This window comes from Astatotilapia calliptera, chromosome 7 (assembly GCF_900246225.1).
Source record: "Astatotilapia calliptera chromosome 7, fAstCal1.2, whole genome shotgun sequence".
Lineage (NCBI taxonomy): Eukaryota > Metazoa > Chordata > Actinopteri > Cichliformes > Cichlidae > Astatotilapia > Astatotilapia calliptera.
In genome coordinates, this window is record NC_039308.1 from 10,881,436 (window position 1) to 10,895,687 (window position 14,252).

Below are 14,252 nucleotides of genomic sequence, written 5' to 3' on the forward strand. Positions count from 1 at the left end.
TACAGCCGTTTTCCTCTGCTTGTCCACCACTATTATGTCTGGTTGATTAGCCACCCCCATTTTTTCCATCTGTTTCTGGAAGCCCCAAAGGATCTTAGCATGGCTCATTGTCGACCACCCTTTTGACCTCAGGACTTCCTGGCCATACTCAACACAGATGTTCCTGTACACTATGCCGGCGCCTTGTTTATGGCGTTCCACGTATGCCCTGCCTGCCAACATCCTTGCATCCTGCTGTGATGTGCTGGAGTGTCTCAGGGGCATCTTTACACAGCCTGCAACTGGGGTCTTGCCTGGTGTGGTAGACTCCAGCCTCTATGGATTTTATACTTAGAGCTTGTTCCTGTGCTGTCTTTCAGTCCAGCCCCTGGTAGGATTTCTGGATGTCAGCCACTTCTTCCATCTGCCGGTGATGCATAACATGCAGGGGCCGGTCCTTCCATGATGGAAATTGAGAACCCAGAAATTCAATTCCTTGGAATATTTAGTCTGTCAGTTGGTTTCAGTTTGTGTGCTGGAGAAGGAAATTAATGGCCCAGTCTACTGTGTGGATATGGAGATTACTTTTATTTTTACAAGAGTGCAATGGTAAAGTGTAAAGAACAGAAACACTTGCATTATACTGCCAACACATAAGTGATATGGATGATGGAATCAGAATAGCTAAATTCTTATCAATTCCCAATTTATTCTTAGGTTGTTCCATTACAGACCATGAAACTGAAGTGCTGCACAAGTTCAAAGCCATTTATGCTCATATTTGAAACACACGAATATCAAGACCTCCAAGTTGGCACAAAGAACAGGGGCAGAAACAGCTTATAACACTCTAACCCAGTGACTATCACGGAGACTTCAGTTTTATCTGAACTGACAAGTTTGTCTGGGATAGGAAGAACACAGCTTCAATTTTGTATTTGGGTCAGTAAATGGTACAAATGTAAATGCACATGTGTTGGTATACGTGTGTCTCACCCATTGTTGGTGTGCTTAGAGCCATGACTCCATAGTAGGAGAACGGGCCAGTTTCAAACTTCATGTTCTCATTTCCGGCTTCAACCTCCACCCGTCCCTGTAATACAAATACGAATGCAAACGTAAATACACAAACACAGAGACAAACACAAACTAGGGAAATCTTTGATGAAGTGACCGTTCCAAACATTTTCAGTAACACAAGGCTTAGATGGGGACCAGGCTGCTAAGCTAAAACTATCTTTGTGGAAAGGTCTTCTATATGTCTATCATTTAATGACCAAAAGAGATTTTCCATCAGACAATAACAGAGACATCTCCTTGAAAACCACATCTGACTCCTGCAGAAAATTTTGTGCACAACTTTAGCATCAGCCTGTTTACTGGCTTCTGTAACCACACAGCCTCCACTTCTACCATGCAGACCACATTAAGATCTAAAACCACTACATCCTGACTCAATATGTCAGCAACGCTAGGCTTGGTCTACTGTTTATGAGAAATGGTCAATTTGTTTTTATGAATATATAAAGTCTGAAAGATCCAAAATGTTTTTTTAGAGGAAGCATTTCAGCATAAGAAGCTGTGGTATGCCAACTTGGCAGCTGAGGCAGAGGACAGAGGCTGGAAGATCAAGGTGCACCCGGTGGAAGTGGAGTGCACGGACTTTGTTGCCAGTACAACAGCAAAACTGCTTAGAGAGATTGGGATCAGAGGACAGGCGCAACGGCAGGCTATAAGAGAACTAGCTAACACTGCTGAGAGGACCAGTCACTGGATATGGTTAAAAAGGGCTGACATCACTTGGGCAGCTACAGCAGTCAGCTAACCGCGAGAGAAAAGAAAATATTATGCTCTTCTCCCCTCTGCTCTTCTTCCCTTTTCTGGGAGGCGGTAGGGAGGTAGAGCGTACAGCCCAATCCAGCGGGCAGCTGTGGGAAGCCAGATCGGATGCCCCCCTTCCGGCTCTCCTCTCTGCTCTCTCCTATCTTGTACCTTTTCTATCCCTTTGAAGAAGTGAAGCTCCATAAATGCTAAAGAGGTAAGTATTATTTCTCAGTTGCAGTGAATAGATAGGAGAAAATAAACTGTACAAAAATAAACAGAAGAAAGAATAGGAGAAATAACAACTTAACATAAACCAGTGACACACTGCAGGGCCTGATCAACCCTGGCAGGACCTCCTTGGATTGTCCATTACTGATGATGTGTCCCAAATCTTAATATGATAACCTAGATCAGATCTCTAATCCCCCCCCCCCAAACAATGGCAGATTAGCTTGGTAAAAGACCAAAAGTTGAGGCACACAACGATGTGTGCTGCTGGTAACGTTTCTGGGCTGCCTTTCCTCATAACAGTCATCCCTCAAGATTCTCGCCATTTAAAGCTATGCATTATCAGGGAGTACAACATCTAGTCCTTTTACTGAATTTAAAAGGGCGTAAAATAGAGTTACTTCCATTGCATTTCATTAGTTGTTGTTTTGGGTTGTTGTTTAATGATCCATGTTGCCTTTACCAAACTGGCATGATTTGGTAAAGGCAACATGGATCATGTTGCCTTTACCAATGCAAAAGCCCAAATGTTTTTGCACTTTTGAATGTATCACATTTCCAGTAATACTCTCAGCCAGCTATATTACCTTAATCATGTTGCTGAACATCTTTCCTCACACCCTGTTTTGCAGGACATTTTACTATTTCCCTTATTTCCAGGATTGTCCTCCAGGGCAGTAAATCAAAACCTCAAAAGGTTTTCAGGCTTTCCAGGACCTGCAGGAACCAGACTGTCTATGTGATACATGTGTGACCTGGAGCCTCTGCAGTGAAAAATCCACGAGTCGGGTCTTATGGCATGTAAGAGAAACACCTTAGCCTCCTATAAATATTACATCCTGCCGCAGGCACTCCAGTGTAGGGTTCAGTGTCTCTTTACCTCAAACAAATCAACACATAGACGTTTGTGCTTTCCTTGCTCTCAGGACTCCCGATAATACACTGCCTTAATTTAACCTTTAACATAAATGCTGCACTGATCTGATTCCAACCTAAAACTCAATGCAGCGCCACGAGGTCTGTCAATAAAGACAAGCTAAAATCTACATTTTCCAAGGTATAAGGATCAAACTGGTCCTCACCAAGACAGACACGTGTGCACACACACACACACACACACACACACACATTGCCAAGTGATGGAATGGGAGCAGTTCTGCTCAGGTTGCACACTGAGCATGTAGAGTCCCTCTATCCACACCTCAGGTGTTGACAACAAAGCCTACAGAAACTAACAACAGTTTCGCCTCAGCACAGCAGACACAGCCATCGTATGTGTATTCATCTGCATCTTGCTTTGAAACACTAAATAGAGAATTCGTACTCAATTCTCCAAATACCCTCCTAAGGGCATGCACACTTTTGTTGTACACTGTACAAGTCAGGTACAGACTCGAAAGGTGTTTAGAGCCTGCATGTGTGCAAATCACCCCTACACACACACACACACCCACCAACCACTCTAACAACCAGAGATAAACCTGTTGGTCACCAGATTAAGCAGGTCAATCTACGTCATCCAGTCTGACTACATTATGACCCTTGAAATCTATGCCAAAATGAAAATAGATAAATGAATCGATAAATCAATAAGAGACTCAAAAAAGAATAAATCATGAATCCCAAAAATACAATGTAGAGTACTTTTTATTTAGTGTCAATTTAATTGACATTTGGTTTACAAATGTATAAACTTTCACATTTTCAGTGGTTTGAGGAGACTATGAGCACGTTAAGATAACTATGATTTGATGCTAAATGAATACAATTGAATTGAAGTGAACACTTACACTATGTATTCATTCATTTGATTTTGTACTTCTCTGCCTGTATCATTCTCCACATGCATTGTTTCTGATTTTTTATTTCTACATTTCTTTGTGCATTTATTTTTTGATATATAAATGAAGCAGGCAATGAGTGAAAGTGTCACATGGAGTCAGATTTTTGCCTATTATCTGACTGATGTTAAGATGAATGAGCAGTGGTAAAACCACAAAACATACTGTTATTGTAGTCACCCCTTAAATGATCTTTATCAGTCTAAGTGTATGATATTTTTGCAATATTTTCACCAATGCGCAACTCAAGGCTTTATCTCTAGCTTCAAAGCCATCAGACTCTGTTAGCAATGACAGTCACTTTATCTTTGGTTAGTCAGCTAGGTTTGGAGTGGTGTGCAACTTTAGTGTTTTTAACTTATTAGCATACTTGGGCAGAAATCTCATAGAGACTAGCTGGGAACCACCAGTCCCTAGGGCAGGGGTGTCAAACTCAAATACACAGTGGGCCAAAATTCAAAACTGGAACAAAGTCGCGGGCTAATGTTAATATTTATTGAAATATATTTATTCCTCCAGATATAAGAATGAATCTTTTCTTATGGACTAAAACACGTTTTGCTGAAAAACTGAATATGGAACAAGCAAAGCTTAATACTAAACAATATATATACTAGCTGTATAATACCAGTAGGCCAGCTCTAATAGTAATTTGGTATGGCTTCGCGGGCCAAATGTAATTAGGCTGCGGGCCAAAGTTTGACACCTATGCCCTAGGGGAAAAAATGACTATTCCACAGCCAGTTGTGAGAACTTGACCAAAGTGTACTTGGTCATAAAGAATTTTATGGTGCTGCATCAAAAACGGTGTTTGGTGTTCAGGAGATTGTCAATAGGTTGTATGGAACATGACAATTTGTCTGCAAACACTCACCAATTACTCACCAACTGGTAGTGAAACAGTATTTCAAAAGTCCCAGACATACTCCTGATTACCACCAAATCATATAGGTGATGTCACCATTTCTACAGACTATATGAATGTGTTTTTACCTGCAGAATGAGAACAAAGTAGTCGACAGGTTTGCCTCTCTGATAGAGGAAGTGCTGTGGCGATCGTTTATCATTTTCATTAAACTTTAGTTCCTGGATGACATCCGGATGTTTGAGGATCCTCAGTAGGACTTTCTCTGTGATCTGGAATGGGCTGAACAGGCTCACCTCTAATGGGAGAGAAAAAAAGGCATTGTAAACGATCAAATTAAAACAGCAGAAAATACAGGCCTTGGACTAATTATTGACTGAGAGGTTTTTAGTAGATAACTTTATAGCATTTTACAGTCAATAAATAAAAATCAGCTGATTAGTTTAAGCCCTGTTAATTTGCATACTAAAAGATAGCATGTACAGACAGTGGCTGTGATTCAGCAGAGGATAATAGTCAGTGGCACTGAAACAAATGTGTGCTGGCTAAATGTAAGATTATTGCCTAGTGAATATCACCTGTGGCCAGGAAACGATGAGCTGCCAGTAGGAGCTGAGGAGAGATCTTCACCTTACTGTCCCCTTCTTGCTTGAACGCTGAGAAGTCGCGTTTGCTTTTGTTGGGATCCACCTTCTTCCTGTTCCTGTTGTCAGCTGTGGCAAGAAAGAAAAGAAATAGGAGTTTAAATAATAGTAAAAATGAATGAAATTAAATGAAAAGTCATGTTTTGCTCTGTTAAAATTTCAAAAAAGTTTAAACTTAGAAAGGTGAAAGTCAAAGAGGAGGAGGCAGCACGAGCAGGCACCAGCTGATAGCACTCCGGCAATTTCAGTGTTTTTTTACGGTGTCCCACACAAACCGTTAACTAACTGACTCTATTGCACTCCACATACCACTGCCTTTGTAATGCAGATGCTGCTCTATGGACAATTCTACCCTCAAGAATCTCATGTTTACAAGCTGCTACACTGGTCACTTTAAATCATTAAACCTGTAAATTGTAAATTTTAAATTGTTATTGATCCTTTTACCTTACGTACCTAAGCGTATATTTATTTCTCTTCTTATATTTATTGTTGTCTTTTGCACTGAATGGAACTGGAGCCTCGTCTGTACTGTACTGTATATAGCAGAGATGACAATAAAGTTTACTTTGACTTTGAGAAGTTATAAGGTAATGCTAGTCAGCTTGTTTACCAAGGTGAATTCATAAGCTATACAGGTGTAACGCAAAGCAATACGTGTCAGGCAAATGAATAATAAAATATTAAAAATATACTCATTAAAACTAAAGGAACAACTTTTGTGGTCTGCAACTTACAGCAAGTCAAATTATTAGGGACATAAAAACACTCCATCATGTGAGTTATTAAAGGTTGAGCTTTTCAGACCTTAGTCATGTTAATGTGATCATTAACAATATAAATATCATAAAGTTGGACACTTTAACATGGGAGGCTGTGGGGATTTTATTTAACATTTAAATTATATACAATTATATATATTATGAGTAGGACAACACAGCAATCATCTCTAAGTACAGGTCCTGTGTACATGTGCTGCTGTATCACTGTACCAGTGCTTTTGTCGGTGAGTGAGTGTTTATGTGTTATAACATTTATGTGAGTGCTGCAGTCAGCAATTAGCAAGAGCTGACTCACTGTAGAGGTCAGATTCATCCAGGATCTCTGACTTGATGATCTCCTCGATAACATCCTCTAAGGTGACTAATCCCAGCACCTCATAGAAAGGATCTCCCTCCCCCTCATTGTTCACCTTCTGGACGATGGCCAAATGAGATTTACCTGGTGAGGACACAGATCACCTAAAGGTTATGTGAAACAAGAGCACTGTAGAACATGCATATCATTTTTCTCATCATTTTAAATTCCCTATGTTTCCAGAAATCATTTAACATGAAAGTGGGGCAGCATCAAACACGACAGAGGAGAAGAAGTTAGCGAGTTTCAGTGCAGCTGCTGCGTCTTTAACTTCAGCATCTAGCCTTTAGACAGATTTAGCTCCTGCTACAAGAAAACATCCTTTTTTGTTTTACAAAAGTCACACTGCTATTCAATCTGTCAGTGGATTTATCCTGACTGATGAGAGGGCAGACTCATGCCTTAATATAGCCCAGACTAGGCTAAGAGCTTTGAAGAGAAAAGAGTTGGAAGGACTGCCAGAATGAGATAAAGAGAAGTGAGACAGAGAGAGAGGCAGGAGGAGAACGAAGCTAAGTAGAAAGAGGTATATAACAAGAGGACACAAAGCATTATTGCACTCATGACTCTGCATTGTTCTCACAACACTCCCCACATGCACCGACTGCATGCAGCACTGTGTGCAAACAACTAAACCTGATACAACATGATGAGCAATGGCTGCCAGTAAGAGTTAAGTAAAAACATTATCAGGTCAGCAGGATGGAAACCTGTCACAGTTCATGGTCATCAAACACCAGCAGAAGCAGAAGCACTATCTACTTTTGGCCTCCATGGTGCTCACTGATTTGTATGAAGTAAAAGAAACAGAAACGTCCATTTTCAGCAAGAAAACATTTATTTTGTTTCAATAGGTTTCATCAACTCCAGTGGTGAACCTTTAAACAGTGTTTCATTCCCAGCCTTTTTCACCTGATCTGCTTTGAAAAGGTCTTGAGCAACCCATTACTTCTTTATATTTTGCAAGGAAACAGGCACAGTGACTTACTGAAGTGTTGTGTGTTTTTATGTCCAGGTTATGCATTTACTGCATTGACAATATCTTTTGGATAATTTTCATACTGAAAACCGAAGCAGTTGCCCATCATACACTTTCCAGTTCGTATTGCATGGTAGATTAAAATCTGATGATACAGCCCAAATCAAAAGATTAAGACCACACGAAAAATGACAACAACAAAAAGAAAAAAAGCATATTATGCATGCTTGGATCTTAACAAGGTTCCAAGTAGAGCCTCAATATGCAGCAAGGAGAAATGGGAGAGAGAAAAAAGATTTTTTGAGCATGCAATTTGTTGAAAACAACTCTTACACTGAAGCAGGCTGCTATACAGCTGATTAAAAGTTTTGGACCACACCTCCACACCTCCAGTCATGCCAATAACGTTGGAAACATTCGGGACCATCCATTCATCCATCCATCCATTTTCTTCCACTTATCCGTGGCAGGGTCGCGTTGGCAGCAGCCCAAGCAGAGAAGCCCAGACCTCCCTCTCCCCAGCCACCTCCTCCAGCTTGTCCGGGGGAACACCAAGGCGTTCCCAGGCCAGCCAAGAGATATAATCTCTCCAGCGTGTCCTGGGTCTGCCCTGGGGCCTCCTCCCGGTGGGACATGCCCGGAAAACCTCACCCAGGAGGCGCCAGGAGGCATCCTTGTTAGATGCCCAAACCACCTCAACTGGCTCCTTTCGAAATGGAGGAGCAGCAGCTCTACTCTGAGCCCCTCCCGAATGGACGAACTTCTCGCCAGCCACCCTATTCCCGCTACTTGTATTCGCCATCTCGTTCTTTCGGTCACTATCCACAGCTCGTGACCATAGATGAGGGTAGGGGCGTAGATCGACTGGTAAATTGAGAGCTTCGCTTTTACACTCAGCTCTCTTTTCACCACATGGGACAGGTACAGTGTGCGCATCACTGCAGCCGCTGCACCAATTGGTCTGTTGATCTCCCTCTCTCTTCTCCCATCACTCGTGAACAAGACCCCGAGATACTTAAACTCCCTCACTTGGGGCAGGAACTCGTCCCTGACCCAGAATGGGCACTCCACCCTTTTCCGGCTGAGGACAAAGGCCTCAAATTTGGAGGTGCTGTTTCTCATTCCCACTGCTTCACACTCGGCTGCGAACCGTTCCAAGGCAAGCTGTCCATCACCTGATGAAGCCAACAGAGCCACATCATCTGCAAAAAGCAGAGATGAAATCCTGAGACCACCCAAGTGAAAGCCTTCTCCCACTTGGCTACACTTAGACATTCCGTTCATAAAAATTATAATTTCATAAAAATTATGAACAGAATGGGTGACAAAGGGCAGCCCTGGCAGAGCCCATCACTCACCACGAACGAGTCAACTTATTGCCGTCTATGCGGACCAAGCTCTTGCAACTGTTGTATAAGGACTGAATGGCCCGTAGCAATGGGCCAGACACCTCATACTCCTGGAGCACCCCCCACAGGACCCCCGAGGGACACGGTCAAATGCCTTTTCCAAGTCCGCAAAACACATGTAGACTGGTTGGGCAAACTCCCATGCACCCTCAAGCATCCTCAAGAGGATAAAGAGCTGATCCAGTGTTCCACGAACAGGACGAAAACCGCACTGTTCCTCCTGTTTCCGAGGTTCGACTAACGGACGGACTCTCCTCTCCTCTCCAGCACCCTGGCTTAGACTTTCCCAGGGAGGCTGAGGAGTGTGATTCCCCTGTAGTTGGAACACACCCTCCGGTCCCCTTTCTTTAAGATGGGGACCACTACCCCCGGTCTGCCAGTCCAGGGGTACTGCCCCTGATCTCCACGTAACATTGTAGAGACGTGTCAACCAAGACAGCCCTACAACATCCAGAGCCTTCAGGAACTCTGGGCAGACCTCGTCCACCCCAGGGGCTCTGCCACCAAGGAGTTGTTTAACTGCCTCAGTGACCTCGCCCCCAGAGATTGGCGGGTCATCCCCTTCATCCACAGACTCTGCTTCTGCAACGGAAGACGAGCCAGTGGGATTGCGGAGGTTCTCGAAGTATTTCTTCCACCGCCCAACAACTTTCTCAGTCAAAGTCAACAGCACTCTACCCGCACTATACACAGTGCAGGTAGAACACCCCTTTCCCCTAGTGAGTCGCCTGACAGTTTGCCAGAATCTCTTCAAGGCAGCCTGAAAGTCTTTTTCCATGGCCTCTCCGGACTCCTCCTAGACCCGAGTTTTTGCTTCAGCCACCACCCGCGCCGCATTCCGCTTTGCATGTCGGTACCTATTGGGACATGGAATGTCACCTCTCTGGTGGGGAAGGAGCCTGAGCTAGTGTGTAAGGTTGAGAGGTACCGGCTAGATATAGTCGGGCTCACCTTAACGCATGGCCTGGGCTCTGGAACCAGCCTCCTGGAGAGGGGCTGGACTCTGTCTCAGTCTGGAATTTCCCCATGGTGAGAGGTGGCGGGCTGGGGTGGGTAACATTCAGGAACATCAAGGTAAAAAATTTTATCGTCAGAGAATAAAACTTTCTTCAACCTCCAATATCCCATGTTTGTTGCTCTCTTGCAAAGTCCAAACTGTCGGTTCTGTGGGAGTTCAAGGAGACGAGGCCTTTGAAGACGTTTTTTGTTTTTGAAGCCCTTCAGTCTCAGATGCCATCTGATGGTTATTGGGCTGCAGCCTGCACCAGTAACGGCTTTAATTTGGGTCGAGAATCGTCCAGTGGCTGTCTGTCAAGACACCAGCACTGAAATTTTTGGGGGTCTTCCACTTGACTTTCTTGTTCCATAATCCTCCGGATCATTTAAGGAATTCCAAATGACTGTCTTAATGCGTCCCACCTCAGCAGTGATGGCACACTGTGAGAGAAACTGCTTATGCAGTTCAACAACCGAACACATTCAAAAAGGGAAAAATTTTTTTGCTTTGCAATGAGAATGTCAGTGTGACTACCTGACAGAAAATGACAATTAATCCACATTTTTGCACAGATTTGGCCTTTTAAAGGCATGTGATCTTAAACTTTTGATCAGCTGTAAAATGCTCAAAATTTTTTTTGTCTCACTCCCATTTCTTTTTGTTGCATGTTGAAGCTCTACCACCATGCAAAATTTTTAATTTATTTTAATTGGGACTGTACTTTTGACCATATTCCCAATACCACTTGTTGAAATGCAACCCCAACCCATGAAAGAACCTCCATCATGTTTTCTAGATGTCTGTGGACACTCACTGTGGTACTTCTTTTCTAACTTCCTCTGTGTGACTTGAACCAAAAGTTTCAAAATTTGATTCATCACTCCATAAACCTGTTACCACTGAATTTCAATCCATTTCTAGTGTAATGGCATACCTCAGCTTTTTCTCTCCATTTCCCATCCTTAAGTATAGCTTCTTGAAAGCCACTCTTTCACCAGCAACCTTGACACCATAGGCTGATGTATCTCTCAGGTCCTCTGTCAGGACACTCTGCATGCCATGCTGAGATATGCCAGATTTTGGGCTAATAGCTTTTTGAGATCTTAATGGTACAAAAATACTATTGCATGCCTGTGAAACTGTTATCTTTCACAAGTTTTATAGTTTCAGTAAATACAAGGAAACAACTTACCGTATGTGCTTTTGCAAAAGGCCCCAAGCAACAAGGTGCCTAATAATTTAATTTAAAATTGATTAATTGCCAAGCTGTCCATTACGTGTAGACATGACACTGGTTTATCCCTGGTGTTAAGAGCCTGAATATGACTGAATGATTCACGGCATACATATATATATATTATATAATTTATAGTTCTTCATGTACTCAAACAGCCACTGTTTGAGGCTTAGTGCTTTCAGTGCATCAATATATCATCAGTAGTTTGAATAGTGAGCAGCTTCAGCCAACAGATTCAAACATTTGCCCCATGAGGCAAAAAAAATGACTTTGACATCAAGATTTCTATCAAACAGCTTTCTTCTTCCTACATGTGCTTTAAAAACATTTTAAAAAATGTTCTGTGTTAAGAAATGATTCTAAAATTTAAAAAAAAAAAAATTATCCCTCAATTTTCTTCTGACATGTTTAAGCAGAGATGCCCACTTCCCTCCTCCACGCCTGGGGAGACAGAGGTTTTCGCATCCAGCATGTCCTGGGTCTGTCACAGGGTCTTCTGCTACTTGGACATGCCTGGAACACCTTACCTAGGAGGCTTCCTAGACAGATGCCTGAACAACATCAACTGACTCCCTTCACTGTGGAGGACCAGCAGCTCTACTCTGAGCCCTTCCTGATGATCTCTAATGCTGAGCCTAGGCACCCTTCAAAGCAAGTTCATTCCTGCCACTTGTACCCACTTGTAAAGGTAGGAAAATAGACCACTGGGTAACTCACAAAACCACAGATGCTTCACTAATTTGCTTCAAGCTCCCATAAATTATTCCCTCCCACTCAAAATATTTCACCTGGAACTATGAAACTATTAAAGTGAGAATTAGTCTCTTATGACCCATCATAAAGACAGCCTACCATGACCAAACAAAGCCACGACTGCTAGCACTGTAGTGTGCAGTCCTAGCAATGTGGTAGCCAGCAGCCAAAAACATGACTCATACATCAGACAGCACTACTACCACCATCAGTCCCACCCCCCACAGAAGGTTTGAACGCCATCTCCTTGCAGCACATTTTTAGCAGACAAGTTCAGTTTCTAACCTTAAACAAAAAGTGTCTCTCATCAAAAATGTGCTCATGTTGTTGAAGATTAATGGGCTGAAATATAAAAATCCAATTTTTTAAACTGAATTGTTGACATCAGATTGCCTAAAATACTATGGAGACCTTGATTTCCTGTTTTGCTATTATCATGGTAATTTGACAAATGGCACTTTATTTAGGCTTATGCATCATGCATGCAGGACTTGGGCTTTGATGCTATAAAAAGCCACAGCTGAAGGTGATGCTTATTTGCAATGACAGCTGAAATTACACTAATTCTTTTGCAATTTGGGGTGTGTTGGGATTCAGAGATTCTTTTATTGCTACCATATAATTTGCCTTATGAAGAATGTATTAATAACATGTTTCACAGTATCATTTATCAGTAATATTTCCTACAGGGTTTATATTGCATTGAATATGTCTGTCATCACATTGACCTTTCTATTTTTACAGGTTGAGTTCATTTTATACACAATGCATAAATGTGCTTGGTTAGAGTTGATGTTCCATTCTAGAAGGTTTTAAGCTTCACTGGTGAGAGTGTCCAGATGATACATGCTGAGGGGAGATGAGAACATAGCAGGTTAATTGCATGCACGCTTACGATACACATATTAATCTAGTAGCAGGTCTGAGCGAAGGCCTAAGCGTCTTCTGCTTCAGTTTGAGACTGGCTGCAAAGGACTCTACTTAGTGATTAAGGACGAGGGTCCATTATTAGCTCTCAGAGATGCTGAGACCTGAAGTTATTACCCTAAAAGGCAAGTAATGTAGAAAAGAGAAGTAATATGTCAGTGTATGGTTATTAGAAGTGTACGTGATGTACCCTTGTCTGCACGGGTTGAACTTTTGCCCGTCTGTCACCATGTATTTTTGAACTGTATTGACGTAGGTGTGATATTTTATCCTATAAAACCAGAACCCATTGTATTCTTGTCAGAGCAACCCATTCCGTATGCTGATGGTTGGTTGTTCTCCTGTGATAATAAAACTCATCGTTTGATTGCACTTTTCCGGAGCCTCCGTAGTTTGTTGTCTGGTCTAAAGTTGATCGATCTCGCAGCAGGTGGAAATGAGGCATGCAGCCAGTTCCACAATGACTGAGCTTCATAATGTAGCTCTTTTCATATCTACAGTCTTATAAATGTAATGTCAAAGAATGAAATGCAATGTTTTTAATGTCTCTGGGGAAAAAAACCACATTGATATGTTGCAAGACCATCACAATCAGCTGCAGCGCCAAGGCTGTTATGATATTAAGCTCAGCTTTCACGGTGTGTATATCAGTGGATTTCTGGCACTACTCCTGTACGGCTGAACGTGCCGATTTTCGTCCCATCAAACAGCACAAATCAGATGATTTGAGTGATTAGGCTAGAGATGATCTCTGACTAGAGATGATCAGTGGTATCCACAGCCAGATTTAATTAAAGGAGTAACTTGTGGCCACTTAGGTTTAAGTCATTGCAGCACACAATTATAAATATTTTAGTTTGTCGTTTCTGGTAAGCTGAAATGCTTCTGATGGTGACATTTGTATTCTTGATTTTTCCCCATTTTTTAAAAATTACTTTTACATTCACTTAAAGCCACTTTACTAGGCAGATTCAATGCAATCTAACATCACAGCCCTGCCACAAATTCATTTTTAACTTTTGCTGACATTGTTTTAAATGGTGCGGATTCTGCTTTATCTTTATCACTGAGCTGTGCTTATATGCAAACTTGCACAGCTCAAGTATGTTCACTTTGGGGTGAAAAATGAAGTAAATGTGAAGTGACAAAAACTGCAGTTCCTCTAGAAGTAACTTGAGGTTGATACCCAACTTTACATTATCAAAAGCATTTTTACTATTTAGCATAAAAATGGTTTTGTCCTTTATGAACCCTTTCCTCCTTCATAACAAATGTACTGTGGGTGACATTAAAAAAGAAAAAAAAACCAATATATCCATTTGGATGCTGGAGTGGTGTGGCTAATTTGGGTATCAGGTATAACTGATCGGGATCAGTTATACCTGATTGGAGTCAATGAACTGGTCCTCTACACTATCTTTGCACTGTCTAT

General features: G+C 42.0%; 1 protein-coding gene across 3 annotated transcripts in view; it reads right to left on the minus strand.

Annotated features, from left to right (window-relative positions):
• The window catches only part of LOC113025364 (metal transporter CNNM4-like), a 38,711-nt gene that overhangs the window by 19,795 nt on the left and 4,664 nt on the right, over window positions 1-14,252 (minus strand). For all 3 annotated transcript variants that reach the window (XR_003272786.1, XM_026173005.1, XM_026173006.1), the window contains exons 2-5: window positions 6,459-6,602; window positions 5,316-5,450; window positions 4,866-5,035; window positions 976-1,072 (exon numbers count right to left, since the gene is read on the minus strand). Coding sequence is in view for 2 of the 3 variants with exons in the window: in XM_026173005.1 (XP_026028790.1) it covers window positions 976-1,072; window positions 4,866-5,035; window positions 5,316-5,450; window positions 6,459-6,602 (546 nt within the window). In the remaining variant the exon portion in view is untranslated. The remainder of the gene's footprint in view (window positions 1-975; window positions 1,073-4,865; window positions 5,036-5,315; window positions 5,451-6,458; window positions 6,603-14,252) is intronic.